This window comes from Dicentrarchus labrax, unplaced genomic scaffold (assembly GCF_905237075.1).
Source record: "Dicentrarchus labrax unplaced genomic scaffold, dlabrax2021, whole genome shotgun sequence".
Lineage (NCBI taxonomy): Eukaryota > Metazoa > Chordata > Actinopteri > Moronidae > Dicentrarchus > Dicentrarchus labrax.
The window spans coordinates 15,534,731-15,562,570 of NW_026136718.1; the positions used below are offsets into that span (position 1 = coordinate 15,534,731).

General features: G+C 42.8%; 2 protein-coding genes across 4 annotated transcripts; one reads left to right on the forward strand and one right to left on the reverse strand.

Moving 5' to 3' along the window:
* Positions 1 to 13,095: 13,095 nt before the first annotated feature.
* Positions 13,096 to 18,922, reverse strand: dmap1 (DNA methyltransferase 1 associated protein 1). Its single transcript, XM_051377592.1, has 10 exons — positions 18,487 to 18,922; positions 18,189 to 18,280; positions 17,409 to 17,604; positions 17,075 to 17,233; positions 16,786 to 16,953; positions 16,359 to 16,544; positions 15,902 to 15,973; positions 15,131 to 15,203; positions 14,369 to 14,721; positions 13,096 to 13,863 (listed from the first exon to the last, which is right to left on the reverse strand). Exons 1-10 carry the CDS (start codon positions 18,580 to 18,582, stop codon positions 13,804 to 13,806), a joined length of 1,455 nt encoding a protein of 484 aa, XP_051233552.1. The 5' UTR covers positions 18,583 to 18,922; the 3' UTR covers positions 13,096 to 13,803.
* Positions 18,923 to 19,809: 887 nt separating this feature from the next.
* Positions 19,810 to 27,649, forward strand: hnrnpm (heterogeneous nuclear ribonucleoprotein M). Of its 3 annotated transcripts, XM_051377588.1 has the most exons (16): positions 19,810 to 20,084; positions 20,951 to 21,132; positions 22,758 to 22,810; positions 23,515 to 23,522; positions 23,655 to 23,748; positions 23,833 to 24,081; positions 24,335 to 24,488; positions 24,613 to 24,662; positions 24,748 to 24,808; positions 25,143 to 25,265; positions 25,354 to 25,428; positions 25,742 to 25,810; positions 25,913 to 26,014; positions 26,141 to 26,724; positions 27,052 to 27,103; positions 27,195 to 27,649. In XM_051377588.1, the coding sequence occupies exons 1-16, from the start codon at positions 19,990 to 19,992 to the stop codon at positions 27,356 to 27,358; spliced, it is 2,115 nt and encodes a 704-aa protein (XP_051233548.1). In that variant the 5' UTR covers positions 19,810 to 19,989; the 3' UTR covers positions 27,359 to 27,649. The 3 variants fall into 3 exon arrangements, with proteins under 3 accessions (XP_051233548.1, XP_051233545.1, XP_051233546.1); XM_051377585.1 differs by having other exon boundaries at positions 19,812 to 20,084; positions 22,758 to 23,522; positions 25,354 to 25,423; positions 25,740 to 25,810; XM_051377586.1 differs by having other exon boundaries at positions 19,812 to 20,084; positions 22,758 to 23,522; positions 25,354 to 25,420; positions 25,740 to 25,810.
* Positions 27,650 to 27,840: the final 191 nt, after the last annotated feature.

The window sequence follows — 27,840 nt, forward strand, 5'->3', positions numbered from 1 at the left end:
GTTTAATCTCTGAGCAAGAAACTGTTTCCTCTCTTTAAAATACAGCAAGGAATGTCATTGATAGTCAGTTTTCACATAAACAGACCGACTCGGGATGAAATAAGTGTTCATGCTTCTCATTCTCAGGTCAAGACAGTAACAGAGAGCGAGAGACAGGGAGTTAGAGAGAAAGTTAAAGTGTGTCTGTCTGTGTGTCACCCAGCCAATGGCTTTATCCAGCCTTATCCTGAACCATGAAACCATAGTGCATGACACCCTTCTATGCTCTGCACAGATATGGCTATTCACTGTTAGCACAGAGATTTGACAAGCCAGACTGCTCCCACTCAACAGCCTGGGTCAAATGGATGACTGTCACAATCTTTTTATCTTTCTCTCTCTCTTCCTCTCTATTCCACTCTGTGCACCCTCCTTTTACTCCCCCACTTCTCCCGCCAATCTCCCAACTTTGCCTGTTCAAATTGACAAATTCAACCAGCTACAAAAGAATAAATGAAAGCGAGAGAAGAGGCCTCTGAAGGGGATAATCTTTGCAGAGGGAAAGATTTGGTTGACTGGGAGACGGGCAGGTGAGCACATTCAAAATGAAAACATTCAGATGTAAATGTTTCTCAAAACCATAAAAACTGTATAAAAGTTAAAGCGACAAGAAATTATTTATTTATTTATTTTATTTCTTAACCTGACCAGAGGACAGTGGTGTATCTGTGTTCAGTTACATCTGGCTTTCTGCCATTGACTGAAGTTTAAATTCAGTCTGTCTGCAGAGGACAAAGAAAGAGTCCTCTATTTGATTTGGATGAGGTTGAGAATTGAATGCTTTATATTATATTCATTCCATCATGATTTTTGAGTTAAGTCAACATCCTAGATGACATAGATCTAGATATTCATATAAGGCATTTGAATTAGCTCAATTTCTGTTGATGGCTTATCATCAATGTATAAAAGCATCAGTTGTGGAAGAATTATTTAGATCCATTGCTTAAAGGTGTCCTGTGGACTTTTTAACCACTAGTAGCACTATAGAGTATTGTGTTTACAAGTGGGTCGTTGTTTTGTGTGTATAGTTCACACACGCAAGCTTGCAGGCATTGCGATTACACCCAGTTGCAGTAATGCACAAAGAAGCATAGCAATGCACCAACAAAGGCAGTGAAGAAGAGCGCTAGCTAGTGAACATTAAGGCTGCCCCCGACTAAAGATTTTAACGACTAGTAGCCATTAGTTAAAGCCATTAGTCGACTAGTCCTCACACATTAATCATATTAATAAATTTTCTGGATAGATATATGTTGATATTTTGACAGCCACCTGTCAAATGCTAATGTCTGAATGTATCGTAACTTTATCATGTAAACTCATAAACTGAAAAGTAACTAGTAACTGGTGGTGGAGAAAATAGCATAAAGTAGCATAAAATATAGATTTTTAAGTAAAGTACATGTATCCCAAAAATGTACTTAAGTGTAAACAAACTTTCCATTACTGAAAAAAAATAAAATTTTTAATGATGTTGTATTGGTATTTTTGCCGTATCTTTGATTGTCTCTATTTATAATGTAAGTAGGATATTGTGGGTTTGGTGTATGATACACCAGTTTAAGTATGCATTCATTAATTTACTCTAAGTGATATTTCCCCACAGCATCAATCAAATCCCCACCTTGCGAACCTTGTACTATGTTGCCATTGTTTCTGCTTTGGTGTGTCACCTTTGTGTATGTCTATCTACCTCTAAGCCCCATGAGGCCCTTTCATGCAGACTGTGGTTTTGTGTGTGTCAAAATCCTAATCACCACACATTTCCCAGCCCCTCCACACACACACACACACACACACACACACACACACACACACACACACACACAGTCTATCGGTGTTCAGTCAGGTAAAGGTCTCTCAGTCGTGCTCTGTGAGTGGCCTCTGCTCAAACAGATCAATAGACACTGGCACGTCCCTCCACCAACCAAGAGAAAACAATTAAAAGCCATCGATCCTGTGCCAGGCTCTTCCATGAATATGCATGTGTCCTTGACCTTCCCTTGGAGAGGAGAAGAGAGGCAGACAGATAGACTGACAGACAGGTGTAGGAGCACTCAGCTCCCCCCCCCAGTTATAATGTTAACTGGTTTGTGATTGTGTTTTGTGCGGCCCTGTATTGCTCTTTTCTCTGTGAATCTGATCACATCAAATCTCCAACATGCCTCCCGAGCTTACATGAGGCAAATCGTCGCATTAAAGCCTGTGAAACCAGTTGCTCTTTTATAAGCCTGTTTTAGGCACGAATTGCTCTTTTCCAAGCCGTGTCGGGAACAGAGATCAAGTGGTCCCACAACAACTGTCCCCTTCAGCTCTCCCCCTGCCTGCCTCTTGTCTAATTACAGATGTGTGACATGCACATGGGGACGTCTCCATGTTAGCACATCACTGTGCCTGTCCTGACACATCCTGTGGTCACAACAGCAAGGGCTGCAGGGGACAACCCTGCCCTGTCCCCCGTCACTGGGGATTAGCATTAGCATGCTAACAGGACCCCCAGGGGAGCACTGTGCTAAGGGTCAGGCTGACAACTGTCAACAGCCTGCTTTAATTAGCCGAGCCTGGTCATCAAGGAGCTATGCTAAGGCTGACTGTACATTCAAAGTCTTGTTTACTAAGAATATATTGTGTACACTTACAAAAGAATCACATTGACTTTTGATTGATGGTAACTGAGAGGACTAAAGCATGACAGGTGTCGCAGTTGTGTATAAAAAATATGAGTGTTACCCTTGTATCTCCTCTAATACATCGTTCATCATCAATCCCCATCCCCCAGTCTCATTTTGCTTTAATATTGTACATCAGGAGTCAACTGAGTGAGTGCAGACATGTCACACTGGTTGGCTCCTAACCTGACAGTATCAAGATGGCGTTGTCATAGACCCGGGGACGAGGTGAGAAGCAGAGTGTGTCAGAGGTAGAGTGTATCGTCAGTCAGACAGTGCATTATCCAGCTGTTCTGTGGCTGTCTACCTTTTTCTGTGGCGGGGTAATGGGAGTGTCACACACTAGCAAGACAGTTGGAGTCTCACTATTCAGCTGAGAGGCCACATCCATATACACTGCCTGCTAACTGACTGCCAACGCTGCCGAGGCTGTCCTGTCTGCCCCGTCTGCCCCACAATGACTGTCAGTGGCAACCTGGGGGCTGGCTGGCGTGACTGTCAGCGACTGGTCACAAAGCATTTACCTGCTGACAGAATTGCAATTAGTCCAGGGAATGTTGTTACTGGGAGAAAGAAAAAGAGAGACAGAGGGGAGTCAGGGAGGGGGAGGTAGGAGGGACAGGTATAGGAAGGGAGGCAGGGAAAGGGTGGATAGATGGAGAGTGAGAGGTGGGTAGATAAAGAGCAGAGAAGGCGTGTTTGGGGTGATGGGGGCAGGTGAGAGGAGATGCGGAGACAGCAGCAATGGAGAGTGAGACCTGAGTAGATAGAGGAAGGTAAAAGAGGATTGTGAGGAGTGGACAGGTTTGATCTTTGAAGCATCCCTCAATGTGTGTGTGTGTGTGTGTGTGTGTGTGTGTGTGTGTGGCACACAGAAGATTGGCTCGTATCAGGGGAGTGTGTCTGCCAGTGACCTGGGTCAACACACATTTACTTAGTGACACAATCCTAATGAATCTCCCCAGTCACATCACCCTATCACCGCCAATGACCTCCTGGAATAACTGGCCTGAGTGTCAGGGAGGAAGGTAGCAAGAAAGACAGCTTGTCTTTTAATATGTAACTTGTTTTTCAGCACCATGGACAGCTCTGTATTCCTAGTCTTATCTGTCGCTTGAATTTCAAACCATCCGCATATTTCCGGCACAAAGATTTGCACTGAAGGAATCGATGGTGGCCGGTCCTCTGGAGGGCACGCAGCTACATAACACACTGCGACCTCACACAAAGCCAGTGCTGCTCTGCTTTCCCTCAAACTCTGGAACTCATCACCATCCACTAATGACCTCTCTCCCTTTCTCTGCAAGCTAGTAACGCTCCCCTCTCGCCTTTCACTCCACATCTCTCTCCATCCCACACACTCTTTGTGTGTGTGCTCTCTGCCTGATAAGAGAGTGGCAGGGGCTCCTCCCTGGCCCCTAAGGGAGAGACGGAGCGTGACCGAAGCTGTAGTCCCAAACCAAACACAAGTGGAAATTGGTCTATGGACCAGGATCAATAGTGAATTAGCCAGTACGCTGGTTCTATGGAGGGCTGCTCAGCTCTGATCTGATGATCCATAGTAAGAGGCCGCGAGTGGAGACTTGAGACGAGCACAGAGGGAAAGAGGACTTCAGGGTTCTAACGGTGGCACCCACAATCCAGTGATGACCTACTCAAACTGAAGTGTCTCCTCAAAGAAACTTTGTATTTAGAGCACCACGGCTGTCCTCCCAAGAGCAACGACAGCAACTGTTGTTCCAGCAAAATCTTTAATAATGACATATATCTACATTCAATTGACAAAAAATGGCTGCAGGAATTATTATTGTCTGTCAGAAGAAAAGGAGGAAGTGGTTATGAAGTCCTTTTGGTGCCAAAACCAAAACCTTCACCACAGTGCTGTCATCATAAAGTGGATTCGGAAGGCACTGACAAAAATTGTGTCTGGGCGATGACAGCATCAGGTCATAAAACGCTGTCATTCGGAAGGCTGTGGATGGATGACATATTCTGCCTTTTCATTTGGAGGACTTGAAATCTGCTTGACATAAGAAGTAAGAAGTAAGAAAACAGCCTTTTTGTGCAGCCTGTAATCTTGGTTAAAGTCTGATAATAAATGATAATGACTAAAGAATATTACAGTGATTTAGGATTGCACTTCCACAAAGTTGGTGCACTCTTGAGAGACATTTAAAAAAGAACAAAATCAGTGTCATAGTGTCTTTTGTTTGACCAGAATCACAAAAGACATCATAAGCCTGTTTTTACAGGCCAAGTAGTATTCCTTATGACTTACAAATTTAAGCTGATGTGTCAAATCAGTGGAGTTTTCTTTCAAAGAGATGTGGAGATAGAAGAAGAATACATGTTGATATTAAAACAGAAAAATAAAATCTTTGAGGTGCAGCATTTTGTCTCGAGGTCGTATTCAAGAAGCCCTCTGAGGCCATGGTCATGTCTGCGGGTGTGTTGTGTCGCCTGGTGCCGATATGCTCTTTGTGGTGCAGGTGTGAGTGCTCCACTAAACTAACCCTACTGTTTATCACTGCCTGCCCCGATCCCAAAGGTGTGTGTGTGTGTGTGTGTGTGTGTGTGTGTGTGTGTGTGTGTGTGTGTGTGTTTGTCTGAGTGCGTACGTGCCTTTGTGTCTGTCTGGTGATTAATGAGCGGCAAGGCCTGATGGATTGTCCTGATCACAGAAGGGACACCATGTTGAGGAGACACACACACACACTAAGTGGGGATATGGGCTGCTGTCCAACACACACACACACACACACACACACACACACACACACACACACACACACACACACACACACACATATGCAAATATATGCATACACACACAAGCACACGTCCACAGACATGTAAGCACATAGACAGTACATGCATTCACACACATTGTCGACCTGGCTACACACACATACATACACACACACACACACACACACACACACACACACACACACACACACACACACACAAAGTTAACCTCTATCAGTCCATTACATCAGGAAGAGTCATCTCAAGCACATCTTTCCATCTCCTGCCTCATGCACGTGCACACACACACACACACACACACACACACACACACACACACACACACACACACACACACACACACACAAACACACACAAACACACACAAACACACACACTGAAACACACACTACTCAACCTCCTGCACCTGGTCCAGCTGACAGAGTGGAGAAGTTTCCAGAGGTGAATATGTGACCTGAGTGGGCAGACACCATCATCATCTCATCTCTCTCTTGAAGTTTGTGATGTGATCATGAGATGAGAGGTATCTCTGCAGCTGCAGGTGAGACACAGGCAAACACACACACATAGACACACACACACACACACACACACACAAAATCAAGGTGGCCTCTTCCCTTGGGCCTCAGCAGGGAACAGATGTAACAATGCGCCTCATGTTGCATCGCTGTCATGGGTGTTTCTTTGCCCGACGAAGTGGGTTATTGTGATCTGAATCCACTTTGCGATGCTTACCGTTTGACTGAGTTCTTAAGGTGATTTACATCGATAGAGCTGAGCTTTCTTGGGTCCAATAAATCGCATTTGGAATATCCCATTTTACAACACAAACACATGCAAAGGTGTGGACGCATACACGCACATACACATTCTCCCCCCAAGCAGTCTGATAAGGTTGTCTTATCAGAAAAGAAAGGGAAGGGAGGAAGAGGGGGGTATCTGTGTGATAATGGCTTTCACCAAATCCCTCCTCTGTCACAGATTAAAATGCCTGCTTGGAGAGCATTAGCAATCTTTCTTTTCATCTGGCTCCTCTTTTTTTCACCCCTGTCGGCGAGTGCCATCGGATTTCTGGGCCAATCTATTGTCACAGGCCTGCCACACATACAAGGAGAAGTCAACCTCAATCTGATAGGCCATTGTCTTATTCTCCCCATCGCTGATTCCTGCTCATGGTATTGATCGCAAAGCTGTCCCTCTCACATCTCATCACATCGCTCTCTGTGAGGGAGCGTGTGTGTTTGTGTGCCTGTGTAAGTCAGTCTGATGGAAGATGTGGTCAGTGTCCCATTGGAAGAATCTCCCCATTGGGAGAAAATGTCCAAATTAGAACTCTTTTTTTGTAATTACACAGATCTATAGGCGGCTGGAGCACATGCTGGAACTATGTAGAATTGAACCCAGTGGACTCCCACCTATTCCGGTCACTCCAAGTATCAAGAGATCACAGAAGTGGAGAGAAGACGCCACTTGAAACTAACTGTGACACTGCTCAGCCACCTTCCCAGTAACACCCCCCCCCCCACTCGTGCCTTCACCTCCTCCTTCTCCTCGCTCTTGCGCCTCCTCCACCATGCCTCACAGGCCCGTCTGTCACCCCTCTATAATTATGAGGAGTGAGAGTAATGTGTTGCAGTATGAATAGGATTGTCGGCCTGATTGTGATGTATAGGCTTTCATTACCATGTCCAGGCCTGTGCCCTTCGCCATGTAGGAAATCCTATTTAGGCCCTAATTTGGGAGCCTCCCCGACCGTCCCGCCTGATAGCAATCACACACAGTAATTGTGTGCTGGGGCAACTGACAAGAGTGGAGGCTCAGACATGGAGAGAGGGAAAGAAAGAAGGATAGGAGAAGGAGGAGGGAGGAGGTCCTGACAGTGATATATCTACATAGTTTGGTACATTATTCAAGTCATCCTCTGCACAATATGTTTTTTATTTTGTATATCTACTTATTTTAAGGGGGTTTGTTAGCATGAGAATAATTCAGAGGCACTTAGAGTAAAACTGTAGATATTCATGTATAGGATTTGAAATTATTCTATAACGGACAATAGGAGGGCTTCCCCCTTTCCCCTCTCTCATTCTATTTCAACAATGCTACATAGCTAATTGGGAGGAGAGATCATGCTAACTCAATAATTATGATTTATGAGACAATCTCCAGTGGATATCACGCATTCTCCCCTGATTTGACGACAACACGTAACCAGCCCTCTGGCAATCAATATTTGTACATTTTCCATGTCTAAGTTGTTAACTTTTTTAATATTTCATTAGTTCCTTTTTAGAGGGGAGTGATTCTCCACACCCAACATTTATGCAGATCTGACTCCACTTATAGGCTTGTAGATAATGAATGTCTAATTGACTCATTTAAATACTGTTTGCCTGCAGGAGGGCCTTTGCATTAAATGTTTGATTGCCCTCATATTAACTGTCATTAATCCCCTCTGCTCTTAATAAGGACTTTATGAGGCTTTCTTAAAACTTCTCGTCTACCTCACTATTCCCTTTGCATAATTAAGTAGAATATTCAAAAATATGGAAATGAAGGAGCTCTCAGGATTTGACTAATGGTCTTTGTGCCACAGAATTGTAATTATAGGCAAACCTTTGCATTTTCTGCTCTGCATTGGGTCATGGTCTATTAGCTTGGGTCAATGTGGGTCAATACAGTTAACTCTTCTGCTTAATGTCCAACTTGAGCCTGCTTTTCACACTGAACGCAGTATTTGATCACACCAATAAAAGTTGTTATACCTGTTGTGTTTGCGGACACAAGTGGTATGGCACACTCAGGCACTGAGGTGTCCTTTAAAGGAAGATGTACGGCACAGAGCGAACTTTTGACAGCCATTACAAACTGTCACTGCGCCAGTGTGGGTGAGAGACACAAACTTGTCTGTGTTTATAGCTTAACTGATCCTCTTATTCCTGCTACTCCTCCAGTCTCTCTGCTCTGCCCTAATCTCTCCGGGGGTCTTACTGGCCCAGGATGACAAATGGGAAGGAGAGGCCAGCCAAGCGTGGGCTCAGTGGAGAGGCTCAGGCCGGGGGTCTCACTAAGCCCCCTCAGCTCCGCCCTGGATCATCTCTGACATGGCCTGCACTAACCCCGAGGATGGAGAGGCCACACACATCACACACAAACCCAGGTATGTATAGAGTACATGCAACCGCACACATATGGCTCCACACATGTGAGCACACAAACAGAGAAACACAAGAAAAGATAAACCTCTGATCAGTACACCTGCACCAGATTGATTTGTCTCATAGACACCTCTACCTTATATCACATGCACGCACACACATACATCTACAACCTCTCACACTTCTCAGTTGCTCCAACAATCCAGGACAGGTATGCGGATGTCAGCTCAGAACTGGTGTCACCAGATAAAACCCAGGCAGCTCTATTTTAGAATACACAGTCCAGCTCAATAAGAGCATGTACTAAATGACTGCAATGTAATGAGTGGCTGTGTGGCTGTACTCAGAGCTGTGACTCTGACAGCGCATGAGAATGTAATGCGCTGAAGCCGCCCCCCACACACCCACCCACCCCCTTCTCTCTTTCGCTCCATGCTCCTCTGCGCCCCACTGCCTCTCAGCCACGGGATCAGCTGCAAGCGCTAATGAAACGTCAGTCAGGTAATTGAGGCTCTGGTGGTGGCGGGCCAGCCAGGCAAGCAGTCAGCATGTGTGGGTGATGACACCGGGACGCCAGTAGCTACAGGATCTCAGCAACCCCCTATGAAGCATCACAGGAACTGCTCCAGGACCCAGCGGGGTGGAAAGCATTGCATTTATGCTGACATTTCCCCCATGTCTTCCTGTTTGTGTTAGGGAGAATTTTGAGCGATGAGTAGTAAAGGTGTGTATCAGTTAAGTCATCAACTTGACCAGAGATTGTTAACCAGCTTGGTGAGAGCTGCTGTTGTTGAGGAGGATGTTCTGCCAGCAGCACTAGTGATGGAGGAGTCAGAGGTTAAAATCCTTTGTTATTGCACCCCAGAGTGATGTTACCATCCCTGCCATCCGCTGACCTGCTCAGCACCCCTAGTGAGTTATGGGTAATGTTTAATTCCCCTGCCGTGACAGCTGTGGATCCGCATGGTAAATTGGATTTTTTTTTCTTTGTTAGAATTGTGCTTGTGCAGGTGAAGAGAGGGACATTCGCTGCACTGGTTTGCCAAGGTAACTCTGTCACATATTGTTCAGAGGCCTCCCTATCTCTCACTGACGAATCAAGTCAAACAGGTTTGTTTCTGAGGGCTGATGGTGGAAGAGAGTGGAACTGATCTGTCCAACCTGATCTAGTTTATAGTCAGCATGCAATCACAGCTTTGACCTGAACAGAGCACACTCCGCTCACCCCTTTGTACCACCTTTCTTCATCATAGACAATAAAACAAAAGTCCATATGTATGGTACACGTAGAAGCTGAGGACCAAAATGAGTTCAGTAAACTGATATACACCCATGACATGTGCTGTTTTGCCATATCTGTGTGTGTTGTCCACCACCTTAGATTTAGAAATCTTTCTTTATACATCTGCTTTGAACATAATGGAGCCTTTAGCAGGTTTAGAGCCAGATTTTCTCAGGAATTGTTGGAAACATAAAAGTTTAAAGCAAAGTAAATTTACATTTGTCATATGTCAAGAAACAAAAATGTCCAAATGAATACTGTTTTTGTGTCTTCTGGATGTGTCAATTAGATCTATTTGCTCACACTTATGCCCACTTTATCAGTTTATAATATATCAATATTGTGTATTCAGGTTGCGCTGCCCCCCAGGTGGAAATGTTTTGATAATCTTGATTCCAGCTATATAAGTCAGGGTAAGAAAACATGTTGTGATGTTTTGCAATCATATGACGTTTAGTTAGAACCCAATTTTTAATTTTAAAATGTTGCATCTAAAAACATGTTTTAAAAAAAAACATTTCCAGATTTACTTACTCAAACAAAATCACATTTTGAGTGTCTTCTCAAATGTACATTTGACTTTTTATAATGGGGACTGTAAGTTTTCTCCACAGATAAACTCAAACAAGGATCAAACATTGAATCTAAATCCACCTGGTTGGTGTATAGGACTAAACAAGAAAATCTCTCCTCCTAAAATGACCTTTTCTATTTCACGACCATCCTCCCTCGTTCCTTATTTTCAAGGTAGGACACCTTGAAAGACAACAACACCTGACCGGAGATGTTTCCGAGAGCAGCCCAGTGACGGGGAATAGGAAGTCTGGATTTAGTCCCACTCTCTCCGCTCTACTCCACTCCACTCTCTTCTGCCTCCCCGGGGCTTTAATGTGGAGAGTGGACAGTGGGGTTAATGCCTAGCTGTAAGCACTGCTTAGTGCCAGTGATTGGGTATGTGTTGTAGCAAGCCTTCCCCCACCAGCAAAAAATCCAGTGGAAATGACTTCCACTGTCCAGCCCTATGGGCGACGGTGATTTTCTAACCTGCGGTTTCAGCTCCCCTCCGCTTTGTTGCAGCTCACCATCCCAGAGGGCACAGGTGAATCTGATGTGGAACAATGATTAAAAGTTTTCTCCCTCAAGGTGACCTAAATACTGGAGGAGGTGAAAGTCAAAGTGAGAGACATGGAGATGAGAGAGGGGCATGGAGGTCAAAGTCTGTTTTGGACATTTGTTATGGCCCATATAGTAAGTGCTCCATCCTGAGCTTTGGAAGGAAATTATCCAGACTCTGTCCTTAGCAGTCCTATTGCACCATTCCTGCCTCTTTCCCTTGTAGTAATCAGTGATTGTATGTGACATGATGGGTATAAAGCACTGTGCCACGGCCAGGAGGCATCGACAATCTAATCATTGTCACATCAGCGATTACCTCAAGGCGGTGATGTATTTGAACAGGGTTCTATCACATCTGCTATTACCTGCCTCTTCCTGCCTTATGTCCCTCAGTACACATCTTTTCTCTTAACTGTGTGTTCAATCACCACCACCAGCATCGCCCGGTGGTGCGGCCGAGCGACCCCTCGACAGTGACGTATGCCAGCGATTAGCCTGGATACAGTTCAATTATGATAAACAGCCAGCGTACCTCTTAGGCCGTGATTAAAGCCTCAGCCCGGCCTTGATAAAGAGATCCCATCTCAATGCCATCACAACCACATTATAAGACACTCTGCCGTGGTGTTCTGCCTCATGCTTTTCACATCAGTGTTGCAGAACGTACACTGTAGCCTGGATGGAGCTCATGGCAGATGGAGCTAGATGGGGGCTGCTGGGGGTCTTTATCATTCACACATGGCTGGTGATGCATCCCAGCCCACCTATTTTCAATTTAGACTAGTATTTATTAATAACCTCCACTTTCTTGAAGCCTCTTACAAGATACCTGCCATATAACTTGAGATGGGTTTAGATATTGAGAGGTAGAGAGAAGCCCCAGTTTTGATAAATGGATGAGCAGTGATGAAAAGAAGATATCATAGGAGCATGAAAGGAGAGAGGGGAGGAGAGCAGAGCATTAATCCAACACCAGGCTGGTAGAGAGAAGGAGCGAGAATGAGAGACAGAGAAAAAGGGGAGAGAGAGGGGAGGAGGAAGCAAAAGAAAGATAGCCTTTCGGCTGTGTTCTGTCAAGGGAGAAATTACACATTTACGGAGGTTTTTTCAAGCAACGACGGGTTCCATAGATCAAACCACTGGATTTATGAGCCAATTTTCAACATGAAATATAGACACTGAGAATCCATTTTACCCATGTTTACTTGCCTTCTCTCACTCTTTTTCTCTCTCTCAATCAAACGGCCTACAGTGAGTGGATGGGTTTACTCCTGTAACCTTAGCAGCGCTTATTAGAGCTGTAAATGAAGATGTTTTGAATGTGGTGATGATGTAGCAGTGGGTTTTAAAGCGTTTTCACATTATGACAGCTAAGAGAGAAGGCTTCTGAAGTTGGAGAGGGTCATGCCATCTTGCTATTTTTTGCTTTTGAGTAAACTATTTCTTTTGCACAAATGACAATCGAATCAACAAAATGAGTTAAGCTCAAATTTAAACATTTGTAACCCATGAACCATTATAGGGGCCCACTAAATGGTTTTTGGACGTTTTTTAGACGAAGAGATGTGATAAAGAAAATAAAAAGACCAAAACATGGCAGACTGCAATTTGACTGGAGTTTGTATGCAGATTGCAGTACCATTCTTCAATTTTTGTATTCATGTATATAGATATATAAATACACACGGATCACAGTATTCTGCTCTTTTGGGCGTATTGAAACGTATTGAAAATTTGCATAGAAATTAATGTCTAAGTAGGCTAAACGACATAATTGACATGCAATTAGCAATATTATGGAGAGGAACCCTAATGAAGTTTCAGTGGCTGTGCCAACCTAAGAATGATCACTACTTAATTATCATATTAATGAAGTCATTAGTTGTCACTTAACTTCGATGGCAGGTGAGGTAAGAATGTCATGATCCTACAATTTCCCTGGCAAATATGTATTCAACACCAATTACCTCCAAGTTAAGATCTCATTTGAGACAGAGCAACACATGCCTAAAATGTGAAAGGGACCACCATGGCATAAACACGTCTAACACACAGCAAGAACAAAAAAAACAATGGGGTTTATTGAATCATTGACTAAATAATTTTCAAGGTCACCTGAAGACAAACAACATAAATCAGCCGCACTAGTCCAACATAAACCATGGGCTGCAGATGGAACCACGATCTATGAGACAGCGAGACGCTCTCTGTGTTGAGAGGGAGCTACAGTGGGTACTAAAGGCTAACACAAAAACACATTTCCAGTAAACACTATGGCATGATTAGGCTACAAAAAAAAAAAACCCTCAGATGGTGTCAAATGAGCATTGCGGCTCGAGGTCCTCCGACTCCCAGAGTCTCTTCTTTCATTCCAATTCATTTCAATTACCCAGTCATTCCCACCTTCTTCCCCGTGTCCCGATTAGCTCAGCCTGGCAATTTACAGTTGATCTTGCCTCATCTAAGGCTGAGCAATGGTGGAGGCAGGGAGTCGAGCAGTAATGGAATGAAATGTCACTCAGTTGTTGCCTTTGTCACAAAGATGCTGGGCAGGCCAGATGGGGAGGGGTTGAAGAGGTCTCGTTGGTAGGTGAAAAGTTGTGTGTATGTGTGTGTGGTCAGTGGTGCTTCTAGGTAAATGGACAGCAATATGGTGTCCTGCTCTGCATCTTTCTTGTCCGACCATAAAACTTGCGGGCATCTCCACTGTGACCAGAGTAAGTAATGCGGCCCCCGTCGTCCTCCACCGTGTAGCAGCTCGTCCTCATCATGGTTTCTTCACCTTTTTCACTGAAGACGAGCTGGATGCAGACTCTCTCCGTTTGCGCTGCAATGTGATACACAGAACAATCACATCAGGGTCTTGCAGGGATTTCCTCCTCTTATTGCACTACAGTCAGTCATGACGACTATTTTACCTATTTACAATCAATCATTTCTAAAACAAGTGGGCTACACTGCCAGGCAAGCTCGTCATAAATAGTGAATGTTGTTTAAAAGGTCCAGTGTGTAAAATTTAGGAGGATATACTGGCATATATAATGTTCATAGGTATGGTTTCATTAGTGTATAATAACTTCAAAATAACAATCATTGTGTTTTTGCTACCTTAGAATGAGACGTTTTTTGTTTTTTTTTTTATCTACAGAGGGAGAGGGTCCTATACTAAGCATTGATAGACTAAAAAAACCCTCACGTCTTAGACTTGGTCAAAAACACTTTAGATTTTTGATTTTGTTCAAAAGACTTAAATACAGTTCTAGTAGAAAGATCTTCCCCCAATTGTTTAGTGATGGTTTGGAAAAATGTGGGTCTAAGCTGTGCAGACTTACTGAGTTGGGGGTAAGTGGTGCTCCAACAACATCAATGATCTGCTCCTTGGCCTCCACCTTGATGTCATCTGTACTGGGCCAGGACTGAGCGTCACCCCCTGGGGTGGATGCCAAAGTGCTGTTGGTGGAATTGAGTTCTCCCCCCTGTGTTGCGGCGGCTAGCCCAGCACCTGTAATTCCACCACACCCACCTCCGCTGCCAGCCTTCAGTAGGGCCTCATAGCGATGACGCAGCATCTGTTGTTCGTATTCACAATTGCTGTGGGCCTGCTTCAGCTCATACAGCAACACCAGGTCGCTACGCAGCTCATTGAACATCTGAACAATCTCCTCTGTGGGCATGGGGTTAAGATCTGGATCCACAGACAAACAACAAAGGCAAAGAGGAGTGAAAATTACATTTAAGCACTTTTATTAAAACATCACAAAACCAGTATACAGCAGTATGGTTATTGTAGAAGTAGAAGGTCTAACCAATACATGTATTTATCCCTAACTGTTCAGTAAAGGGCTTTTGATTCAGTACGCAACTTAGATAGTTGTGTTTAGCAAAGCCCTGCTTATCAGTCTAGCCCAGTGGTTCCCAACCATAAGTCCCAATAATAAGTCCCTGCTATACTGAAAACACCAAACCAAGACCACTAAATACCTAATTTAAGATCCTTATATTGGAAGTCTGTTGCAGAAAAGAGTTTTTAAATTTTTTTAAATTTTAAACTTTGAGACCGGAGCAATCATGAGCTAACATTTATACACACTTACCCACTCCTTGCTCCATCAGGATCTGCTCGATGGCCTTGTTCTTCTTCTGGCCTACTGAGCTTGGCAGTTTCATCTGAAGCACACACAAACATACAGAGAAAGTCACACACCAACACACATAAGGGTGTGATTTAAGGTGTCAGGGATATTACGATAAACAGCTCCACCTCGGGGCTTTTAATTCGTATGAAATGCACTTCAGCGGGCCAGATCAAAATGTCTTTATCCACTGAACTCTGTCTGACTGATTAGCTAGAGGGGTACTCCACTCCTTTAGCTGTGCTAATGCATTTTCCATAGAGAGCGGCAGCTCCTCATCAGTCTTGAAGATGAATAAGAGTCCCCTTGCTAGGTCTTACAGATATTAGCTAGTGACTAACAGAATTAATCATCTCACTGCTAATGAGAGATAGCTGGGCTCAAGTCAGACACTCTGGTTTCTCATATACGTCAACTGCAAAGTCAAGCTTCGCTAAAATTGTTTTAATATTAATAGTGATCCAAACAAAACTTAAAAAAAAAAAAAAATTCTAGTTCAGAAAGTTTAGTTCCAATAATAAATGTCAGCACAGTAAAAAGATATAGAAGTAATTAATGTAGAACCTTGGGATTACTTGATGACTACTGTATTAGGTTTCAGGTTTATCCTTTGTTTCTGATTGGTGTTTCTCACTGGTATTTGAGAACCAAAGTGATTTTTTAAGTTGAAGACATGTTTCAGAATATTCTTTTTGTAATTTTAATACCTCAATAGGATCTAGCTGTACTCACCCTCTGACTGCGCAGCGTGACTCCTGCTGATTTGAAGTCAGGGAACTTGATGCCTGCTGTCTCTGGAACAGCCTAAAGGAGAAGGAGTAAGTGATGAGAGACGAGAAAAGACACCCCTCTGAACTTTGGATGGCCTCGACATTTTAAAATATTACAATAACTTATGGGATGACTCAGTGATTCACAAACGGAGAGACACAAAAGCCCCCACCAGTTTCTCTGAGACACAACTGTTCCATCAAAATAATATCAAATGATGAATACAAAATAGCTGAATCTTAATTATTTCAATGTACTATTGCATTAAAGCACCATCATATGGTTGACAGCTGTGGCAAATCAATAATAAAAAATATTTAACAGTTGTTTGCCTCTAATGAAGAGGAAAACATTTCTCAGGTACCAACTGCTGGCTTGTGCTTTACTTGTGCTTCTTTTGTATGAGTGCATATCATACCGGTTTCTCTGTTTCTCTTTTTTGTGGTAGCTTCTTCTTGGAAACCCTCTTTTCGGCTCGCCTTAACTCTGTGGTTGTGTCAGCTGCTTTAATGAGTTTCTGCAGATCCTGGGCCTTCTTCTCACGCTCCTTCTTCCTTGTCTCAATCTTCCTGAGCTCTTGAATAAGATATTCCTCTTCTGCCACCTGCAGGAAAAACAAGAGAAGTGCAATCTAAATATTTACAAGGCTGGAAATCATCTTACAAGCTTTGGCAATATTGTTGGTTTTTTTTGTTTCTTTCACAAAAATGCATTACTGCATTAATACCTGCAGTTATAATTGGTTAATTCTCAGAATGATGCTTATGCCAGGCAATGTTATAAGTTATAAGATCTGAACAGCAGCATAAGAATCCAAATTCAAATCAAATTGCAAAGATACTAACCTGTTCAGGCGTGCGATTGAACAGCTTCTCTAGTTGCTCTTTACGACGCCTTTCATGGCCGGCATCAAAGATGTAGATCTTGGGCTCTGTCCCTGAAGCTGCACGGACCTTGGTCAGCTTACCACAAATACTATAATACCGTTCTTTCAGGTCCTCCACAGATCGTTTCTGAAGAGCATAAAAAGAAGATTGTTACTACAAATAATGGCTTTAACTCACAGCATTCAGATTTTTGCAATATGTCCTCGGTGAAAGGGAACACAAATACTGCAGATGAGTGTGTGATTACTCTGTATTGCTGGTAGTCATAGCGGTCGTGGACAACTATGAAGCGCAGGTCGAAACGCTTGCACAGGTCAAACAGGTGGTCTGTCTCTGCTTTAGTCCAGCCATCGTCATGGAGATGCACCTGATACTCCTGCTCTGAGTACACTGGTACCTGCACTGTCTATAAAAGGAGAAAGGAGAACAGAGAGAATACAGTGAATCAGGACAAATATCTGAAAGGAGTATATCAGTGTATACGTGTGAAAAGGAGGAGATGACAGAGGATGGGAAGCTGTAAAGATCAATCGGTATTGCATAAGTGAATAGACTAAAGGGGAAAATGTAGTCGTTCCTACCTTGTTGAAGCGGGCAAAAGGGTAATCCTTGCCTTCCTCTGCCACGCGTCTCCAGTGGTGAAATATAGCCCCATCCCTGCGAGCAGGATTGGTGAAGGGCATCCACTTCCAGGGACGCACCTTTTTACAGCCCAGCTTGGCTTTGACTGTCCTGTAGCCCTGAGTAGTATCACTGGGCAGCAAAGGGGGTGCATCTCTGGGGATTGACGGAAAAAACAAGTGCTTGTTAAAGCAAGGGTAAAACATTTGTGGAAAATCTGCTTTATCTATTTTGTAGTTTAACCAGCTCAGTTATATATGATTGTATGTATGAAGGACAATATGAAAGCAGTGTGCAAAGTCTGAGCCCAGGGACACTGATATACAGTACGTTATACAGTAAGGTATTAGCCTTGAAATTTAAGGACAGGCATTATACAAAACATGCTGTAAAACAGAAAACTGACAAGCTGTCCCTTTCAGTGAGGCTTCAACATGAACCACTGGGGGAATATGCCACTGACTGTCACATCATTGGTCTTAGTATCTGATTTGCACACTAGAAAAGAATGGCATTTCTTGTAAATGTCCTTTGTCTTTTCTGAATTCAAGGTGAACAATCATTATCCATGGAAGAGACAAAAACACCCTGACTTTTTGGATTTTCATCCCAGGCCTTTACTACTAAAACCTTTTAACATTAGTAAGTAAGAAAATGGTAATACGTAAAGCAGACTGACTCAAAACCTCGAGATTTAATCAATACAATGATTTTAGACAAACCAAAAGCGTGTTACATACTTTTTATCTGAATAGAGGAGAGCGTAGACCTCTCGGTGCATTCCCTCTGGTCTCTTGAAGGTCAGCGTTTCTGTTGTCTTCTTCGATTTTTTCTGAGACAGGTGATTGAGAAATTGGTTATTTATCCCCAAGAAAACTTTTGGTGACACTCTCTATCACAGAAAAGCAACATCATCTCAATTTCTCGCTGTGGCAATGGCATGGTTTGGTGTTTACTGAGTCCCATAGCCTGTGATTAGAGAAACTGACAGTAAATACTGGGACAGGCATCATCAGGTATCTTACGGTTATTTCTCACCTTGTCCGAGTTGATGAGATCTTTCTTGCTGATGGGACCGTCATTTTCTCCTCCGGTCAACTCCAGAATATCCCTCACATCAGCACCAGTACCCATGACTAATTGTGTTGTTAATTAACGCTTCTCACAACCCGTCCAACGCGAATACTGTTCACACATTCATTCACAGGCGGTACACTGTAACTAATACGCTCCTAGCTACGAGCTAACGCTAACGTTGACATTTCTAAGCTACGTTAACTTTACACGGAGCCGCAAACAGTGACGTGGCGATAATGTAGGATTTGTTTTCGTGATATTACCGTGAACGCGTCTCGAAAACGTGAACGCTACAGAGACAGTTAATAAGGATATTAAGAAGCTATTGTTAAGGCTATGTGAGAAGCTAAACAGATACTATTTCCGTCCCCGCTGATGTCGTTGTGAACCCTACTGTTGTTGTAATGTACTGCTGCCCCCGTGAGGTCTGGCGGTGTACTGCAGGCTATTGTTTTTTTTTTTATTTCAAATAAATCAAAACAACTAGTATGATTGGTACAATAACAAAAACAATCATAATAACTCAAAGACCCTCTAGAAGCTAAATAACATGTCGTTTCAAACAGTTTTTTCATTGGAGGATAAAATCTAACATTATATATAAGTTATATATATCATATCTAACACAATATATAGTATAGAAATGAATGTATAGGTATATACATATAGTAAAAGTAAAAATAAAAAATGGAAATAATGTGCACCAATTAACATGGAATTTACTAAATTAAAGCAAGAACTATTAGATTTTCTACATTAATGTTATACTATGAATAGGAGTGCTATCAATATCAATTATGATAAACATTTATGTTAAAAGTAAAAGATAGTGACAAAGAGACGAGACACAGAGCAACTCAGATAAACTTGTTGATTCATGACATGAAAGAATCAAAGATGTTCTTTCTTTAGGAATGTATTTCTTCAGTGCTTCCCCGGACTGCAGACATTTAAAGTCTGAGAGTGAAGAAGAAGCCAATTTCTCCAGCCCACACATAATAAAAATCACTGAGTCAAAACTGATACATAATTCTGTTGTTTTATTTTATATTACTGATTGATTATTTATCCAAACCAAAATATGGTCATCATGCTTCAATTTTCAATCAGTCAAAAAATTCATTGTTACCTGCACAAAACAATGTGACTTTCAATGAAGTAAAAACATTTTCTTACAAAAATACTTTGTCTGTATGTATTCAGTGTGCTTTTATTCTGAAAATCCCGTGTTACCTTTACTTTGGAATCTACCGGATGTGCCATTGTATCCCTGGTTTTAAAATTCCCAGCAGACTGCTCTCCGCCATTTTCGTTAGCTGGTGTCGCAGAAGTGGTAGGCGTTGTCATTAAGCTAACGAAACGAGTATTTGTTGCATTAAGGTCACTTTTGAGGGCGCTTCACTCGTTAACATCAACGAAGACAGTCACAGTTTAATTTAGTAAGACACTAAACTGCGCAAGAAGATGTCCAACGAGCAGGCCGAAAATACTGCCGAGAAAGTAGGCCAGCAGCAGCCGCAGCAGCAGCCTCCTCCGCCGCAGCAGCAGCAGCAGCAGGGGTGAGTCCATTCATCACGGTTCCTTTGTTGGCGCTTACTAGCTGGCTATAGCTAATTATCCAGTGTGCTTTAATGATTCCGGTCCACGGGAATTTCGCACTTCGACTATTTTTTTTTGGATGAAAATGTTCCCTTAGTTGCAACCTTGATGAGGCAGTTGTATAATAACGCGCGCACTGTGTTTTTAAATGTCGTCGTATCTACGGTGAGGTTAGGTGGCGTGTGTTTTGGGGCCCGTCTATTTACTGGGAGAATCCGACCATTTTACGTAACCGAACGTAACTTCACGATAGCAGATCACTTTGCTACTTTAATGCTTAATAGTGTAGTGGTTTTCCTTTTCTATTTGTTCTCAGTATAATTAGAGGTACTTAAATAACGTAACGTTAATTTAATTATCGGCTTACTATGTTCAAAGAGCGGCCTTGCCATGCGGCAGGAGTGCAGTCGTCCTGATAGCAAACCACTGACTCCATTTCAAACCATTATTAACTATAGCTAAGGTTCAAGTGTTTGCAATAGTATCACTAACCGTAGGTTTTATTCAAGATTTAACTAGTTGAAGATTTTTTTTCATTATCAGATTTAAGAAAATCCCGTTAGACCCACTAACGTTACTGGATTGGGTTAGCACTGGCCTCATTTTACTCCTTCTGAAGGAGTAATGTTAATGGATTGAAAATGGGGCTGCCTGGGTTATGTTTTAATTATATTTAGTTAGTTATAATATGCACTAGCACATGATTGCAGATTTTACACTTAACTCTTGTATTATGGCTGTATTCTGCCCTTTTCTGGGCTCTCTTGTAAAAGCATGTTGACTTAACTCACTATTACTCACTGTATTAACTGATCTCTTTACACAGAGAAGTTAATGGGAAAGCCAAGCATGACTCCAATTCCAGCAGGAAGGAGAGGCCCCAGAAGAGAGGTGGTGGCGGGCGCTACGAACCCTATGGAAATGTGAACAAAAGATACCGTGTCTTTGTCAGCAACATCCCATATGATGTGAAATGGCAAGCCCTCAAAGACCTGATGAAAGAAAAAGGTAAGGTGTTTGGATAAGGGATAGACTAAATCACCTTTGGACATGACAAAAAGTTGCAGCATCCAGGGTCATTTTGTTTGACCACTGGTGCTTTGAGGGGCTTTTGGGAATTTGTGTAGGGACTTAAGTTGTACAAAGTTGCTTGAGATCTTGTGGGAGTTATTTGGAACAAAGGTTTTGGACGAGGTCCCTCTTATTTGTCCGTCAACTAAGGAGTTGCTGCAGACTTGAATACGTGCTGTGAACCTTAGACTGAACATTTATTCTCCATTGAGATTACTAAAACATTTTGTGGTTTTGGTGAAGTGGAGGTTGTACATGTGTAAAGCCGGTCCACTAATGTGAAAATCCAATGGCTTGGGATCATGAGCGGCATCATGAGATGCTTTTCCCCAATAAATGCACGGAGAAGGGGGAAAAAGTACAACAGTTGTATGATGTTGCCCAGAAATGAGGAATACTCAGTTGCAACATGCAATAAATGGTAAAACCTGAGCTCTCATGATTTATAAATAAGTCAAAATTTTGGAGACATGTCAAACGAAATCATTTGTGATGCAGCAACTTTGAATTTCAGCAGGGGTTTGCCTAAAGTTTTCTCTTATATATAAAATATGGATTTACATGTGTTGTTTCTCATGTGACAGTACTTATAGCTATGGGGTATTGGAAAGCGATAGATGTACCATAAGTAATGCACAAAACTGGCATTTACTTGAAGTTAAAGCATGTGTTAAAGGTACAATCCTTTTTCCGAAGGAGTGCCTGGTATTTGTTTTATGACAACTGACTGTGGAGTTAAATTGCATTTTCTTTTTTAGGTGTGACCTTGACAAGCAAATGTTTTCTCAGCAGATCTCCATGTTGTGCCAAACACAGCTATGCGTTGGGGATTTCTTTGGGGTACAGGTCTACAAAATGAAGCAACTTCTTATGCACTGTCCTTGTCTGCAGAGGTGTGGTCACTGATGTCCATTCAATGAACAGACACGTGATCTGGAATGAAGGCGGGAATAAATCAAAATTCTGATATTGTGCGTTTCAGGAACAGGTCCACTTTTTAGAACATGTTTGCAGTTACAGAAGTTTCTTCCCTTAAGAGGGTGCCGTCATTAAGATTATGGTTAGTTTTCCTCTTAGGCTCGGCTGATGGACGAATGTATTGACGCATTGGCCTGAGGTTTTAAAATGGCGACATTTGACCAAGTATGCACAGGTTTGACAATGAAACGGGCTGAAGCATTGAACGGGTTTTGCCTTTTTGAAATTATTTGTTCAATTATCTCCAGTTAGAAGGTGGTGTTCACGGCATTATATCCAAACAGGAAGGCTGATGGCCATTTCAACAGTTGTTGTCCTCAGTCTATTGCTTTTGGTGCTTCGGGAGAATTCCAACAAGGACAGGCTAAGAAGTCTTTACTTTAAAAAAAAAAAAAAGACCCAAGCTTGCCTTTTGTAGACCTGTACCATATTGTGCTGCTGCTGAGGTGCTGGGGGAAGGCTCAGGAATGGCAGTCTGAGCTCACTGTCACCGGCCACCCTACTTGTGTTTCTGCTCTAAACCCCCATTGTTCTCTCGGCTTCTCTCCCCTTGGTGTGTGTCGTCTCTGGAATCTGATTTGTAGTGGGTGAGGTAACGTACGTGGAACACTTAATGGACGCAGAAGGCAAATCGAGGGTAAGTGCAAATACATACAAATAAAAATATGAATAATCCTAGACAAACCTGTGTTTGTCAGCTTTGGTTTCTTTATTTTCATTGTTGGGAATTGTTCAGATTCAGAAACCTGGTGGAGTGTGCGAGATGGTGACATGCGGAAGTGCGTTTTATTTGGTGTCGTCTGTGGCACTGACTCGAGGTCATCCCGAGGGTTGATGCTCTTACAACAGGACGTCAGCTTTCTTTGTAGCCAATTGTGGGATTGCAGTAGCTGACAATGTCCCTTTGGTTGCCGGATTTGCTCCTCATGAACTAAAGGGGTCTAGTCTGCTAGAGGTTGTTACACGGCTGTTAGATGGTTGTTAAATATAACCCATTCCGTAGAACTGTTTTACGGGAAAAGTTACCTCCAATATCTTAGTAGTGGGGAATCCTATCTCACTGTGGATTTTCTGCCCTTTGGATGCTGGAAAAATACTCTAATATTCACCTGATGTGACTGGGGAAAATGTGAGATCTTAACATTGTAATTTTATTTGGAATCAGAGTTGTTGCCAAGTCTGTAGGCTTGTGTGATGCTGAACTTTTTAATGTGCATGAAATTCAATATTTTTGCTTAAATTTAGTTTCAATTAGGACACCTGTTATAACCATTGCTTTTACTAATTTGAATTATTCTTTACTCCTCTGGGTGTGACCTGTTATGTCTTCAATCAACAAAGGGTTGTGCGTAAGTAGACTGTTCAATTATTATTTATAACTTTGTCTGTGATTACATGAAGACCTGTATCAGTATGTGACCAAAACCTGTTAGTTTGTTTATTGAGTGCTCTAATGGGATATACTGTGTATTTCTGTCCAGTGTGGTTGAGTTTAGGACTGAGGAGCTAATGAAGAAAGCAGTGGAGAAGGTCAACAAGCACAACCTCAATGGACGACCCCTAAAAGTGAAAGAGGTAGGCCACAGCAAGACAAACAAAGAGACCAACATGTCAGTTGTGGATTTTCCTGAGTCATATTAATCCTTTTTTTGCTTTCAGGACCCCGATGGTGTCATTGCTCAGAGAGAAATCAACAAGGCTCAAGGTGGAGGCCCACCAGGGGGCCATGGGGGAATGGGAGGAATGGGTGGAATGGATCGTATGAATATGGATCGAATGGGGCCTGGACCAAATGGCCCAGGAATGGTCAACATTCCTCCTAGCTTGATGAACAACCCCAACATCCCCAATGAGATCATCCATGGTCTCCAGGCTGGCAGGATTGGAAGCACTGTCTTTGTGGCTAATGTGAGTCTTCCAAAGTTTCTCCATTTGTTTTTATGTTCTAAAACCCCCAAATGTACATTAAATTATATGAAGAGACAAAGGTCTTTCACAAATACATTTGAGAAACTGTAGCCAGTAAATATTTTTTATATAATCTTAATTACTCTTTCTTAAGAAAATGACTAAAGGTTCAGCATTACCATTAGTTTGCAACTGAAACTGTAGTCTGACTTGTTTATGTAACCATTTCTCAAATTGCTCCTTGTGCCTACAGCTTGACTACAAAGTGGGCTGGAAGAAGCTGAAAGAGGTATTCAGCATGGCGGGCATGGTGGTGAGAGCTGACATTCTTGAGGACAAGGATGGGAAAAGCAGAGGCATGGGCACGGTGACGTTTGATATGCCCCTTGAAGCAGTCCAAGCTGTCTGTATCCTTTTGTAAAATGTTTGCTGATTTGATTACCTTGTTAAATGTAGGCACAGAATGTTAATTCAGTAGAATTGCATAGTTTTAGAAATGTCTCTGGTGTGCTTTCCTTAATGCTTTCACAGCTATGTTCAATGGACAGCTGTTATTCAACAGAGTCATGCACGTCAAACTGGTAAGTTGCTTAAACCTCAAAGTACATTAGATCTCATTGTGATTTGAGAGCACGGTCTGAATGCTTTTATGTTGCTTTTTTTCAGGATGAGAAATCCCTGCCCAAAGACTTTGGACCTCCTGACAGAGGATCTTCTGCTCTTCCCCGTAAGTATACACCATACCCCCAATATTATAACCATTACATCTTTGCCAGTTAAATGTATTTACTTCGGTTTGGTGGAGAACTGCAGCTATGATATTTTTGTGTATTGGGTGCCGAGTAAAGCTATTTAGGGACACTGTGATATACACTGGGTGCTTTGTCAGGTGCCACGGGGGCCTCTACAACACACTGAACAAACATTTTAGAGGTCCCTATAGCTTAAGTGCTACTTCTGCCTTTCTGGTGCTGAAGAAAGTAATAGTGTATGCAGTATATTTATTTAAAAATTCTTGCGTAGGCAGAATTTTTATTCTGTACCCATTTTCTCTGCCCAAGGTGGCCTGAGTGGTATTGGTTTGGGCCTGGGACCTGGTGGCCAGCCCATTGATGCTACCCAACTCAACAGAGGAGGAGGAGGAGGTGGTGGTGGTGGAGGAATGGGCAACATGGGACCTGGAGGTAACTAGCTACTATGTTTTGTGAGATCCTTTGAAAAAAAAAGACACCAGTGAAATCAGTGGCTTATTATCACTCTTCTCACTTGTAGGAATGGATGGAATGGGCTTTGGCAACATGGGAGGTCGTATGGGGGGAGGGGGAGGAGGAGGAGGAGGAGGAGGAGGTACGTACTGAAGATTTAAGTGGCTCTGGCCCTTGCTGTATTTACCTCAACTGCTGTAAACTCAGTGCTTTCTCTATCAATCACAGTAAAAACTTAACAATTATTGGTATCATCCTGTTTATGTCCTTTTTAAAGTGTTACTTAGAAACATTTATGAAGACAACAAATTGCATTATGTATAAATTCTATATACTTTAAATATTAAGCTCCATGACACTGGTACCATAAAGGTAACACATTTCCATGCCCCACCTATCTTATCAGTTTCTGGTTTTGTCCTTTGGCATTAAGACTTTGTTCTCCTCTGTTATAGGAATGGACAACTTTGGAGGAATGAACAACATGGATCGTTTTGGTTCTTCAGGGATGGGCAGGATGAACGGTAAGGAGGCGTTTTGTGATGTGTTAGACACTCAGAAGCAAACGTGGGACACTTTCACGTTTTGCTGGACATTTCTAATGGTTTCATCTCTTGCATTGTCAGAGATGGACCGTGGGATTGGTGGTGCTTTTGACAGGGAGTTTGGGCGAAATGAAATGGGAATGTCTCGCAATAATTTTGGAGAATCCTTTGAGAGAGGAATGGGTTAGTATTTTCAGGATTTTGTTTGAAATTCCTCTGATAACTACTCTGAGCCTCATCAGATGTAATGCTCGCTTAAGCAGTCAATGTAACATTTTTTTTCCCCTCTCTGTTTACTCGCTTTTATAGGAAACTCCCTGGGTATGGATCGCATGAGCTCTGGAATGGACCGCCTGGGAACCAGCATGGACCGCATGGCAGGGATGGACCGGATGGGCATGGACAGGATGGACCGCGTGTCTGACCTGGACAGGCTGGGTTCTGGGTTTGACCGGATGGGCTCGGGGATGGACCGGCTGGGGCCCAGTATGGACAGGCTTGGACCTGGCCTGGACCGTATGAGCTCCAGCATGGAACGCCTCGGCCCAGCTGGGTTTGACCGCTTAGGCCCATCTGGTTTGGATCGCATGGGTTCTGGCCTGGACTTTGGTTCCCCAATGGGTATGGATCGCATGGGCAACACCGGGCTTGACAGAATGGCCACCAGCTTCGACCGCATCGGCTCCACTGGAGGACTTGACCGCTTCCCCTCCGGTGGCCTCGACCGCATGAGCTCTGGCATGGATCGGATGGGGTCTGGAGGTGTTGGCGGTCAGTTTGATCGCTCTGCTGACTTGGATCGTGGATTTGGTGGCAATTCCTTTGGAGGAGCTGGAGGGCCTGGAACCGGAGGAGGCAATGTCAGGAAGGGATGCCAGATCTTTGTCAGAAATGTAAGTGTTTCTCAGCAGGGCAGTTGGGTTTAATTTAAGGTTGTGGAATGAAATTCAGATATAGTTCCTTTTTGTGCTACTTTGAAAAAGTCTTAGTTTAATGAATTGTTGAGGATGAAATGAACAGTCTCACAGCCTGAGGGAAGAAGCTGTCTAAGTCTGGTGGTACAGCAGTGGAAGCTTCTGTACCTCTTCCCAGATGGCAGCAGGGTGAACAGGCTGTGGCTGGGTGGGTGCTTTCTTTCAGTGTCCTTTTGGCTCTGTGCAGGCACCTCACCGATATCACCACTTCTCTCTACACGACTAAAATTTAATTTTGTCTTTCAGCTGCCATTTGACTTCACCTGGAAGATGCTGAAGGATACCTTCAATACATGCGGTAAGAATAGTCGTCATAGTAAATATAAAATTAACAATTGTTTATTTTAAATTAAACATGACTTATAACATTGGTTCTCTCCCCTCTGCAGGCATGGTTCAGTATGCTGATATTAAGATGGAGAACGGCAAGTCCAAGGGCTGCGGTGTGGTTCGCTTCGACAACCCGGAAACTGCTGAGCGCGTCTGCCGGACCATGAATGGCTACAGGCTGAATGGAAGAGAAATTGATGTTAGGATTGATAGAAATGCATAAGTTATTCGTGTGCATTACATCAGACATTTCATTTAGTCTCTAATGTCTAAGCGCTCTGTATCATCTGAATTGCCCTTCAGCATATTCATATTCACTTGGTTTGTTAGATATTTGTACCGGTGCAAATGTTTTAGTTATTTGTAACAGTGAACGTGTTTTAGTTCTTGCTTAAATTTTACTTTTTTTAGAGACCAAATTTTTAATTTTTTTTTTGTTTTGTTTTGTCATGCTTCACTTGTCATTGCCTTTGTTCTATAAGGTGTTTTGATAAATAAACCTCAATATCTGAAATGCTTTGGACTCCTTTGTGTGATTGCTTTGTCTGTGAATGGATCAGATCATCAGCTTATAGTTTTCTTGTGATTGAAGCAGTAATGCTAAATTATATTCACATTATTATCATTTGATGCCAGTTAACGTGTTTGAGATGCATATTAATAAGATATGCCTTAGTGTTATTAGTGTACGCACTGCTTAATATG

Bases quoted from the DNA above. Each gene is read 5' to 3' on its own strand.
- dmap1 (XM_051377592.1), bottom strand. From the start codon at position 18,582: ATGGGTACTGGTGCTGATGTGAGGGATATTCTGGAGTTGACCGGAGGA. The intron at 15,204-15,901 runs GTGAGTACAGCT...TGTGTGCTTCAG, and splicing joins TCACGCTGCGCAGTCAGAGG to ATGAAACTGCCAAGCTCAGT. The intron at 13,864-14,368 runs GTAAGTCTGCAC...ATCACATTGCAG, and splicing joins CACCACTTACCCCCAACTCA to CGCAAACGGAGAGAGTCTGC.
- hnrnpm (XM_051377588.1), top strand. From the start codon at position 19,990: ATGTCCAACGAGCAGGCCGAAAATACTGCCGAGAAAGTAGGCCAGCAG. The intron at 24,082-24,334 runs GTGAGTCTTCCA...TTGTGCCTACAG, and splicing joins GCACTGTCTTTGTGGCTAAT to CTTGACTACAAAGTGGGCTG. The intron at 25,266-25,353 runs GTAACTAGCTAC...TCTCACTTGTAG, and splicing joins GGGCAACATGGGACCTGGAG to GAATGGATGGAATGGGCTTT.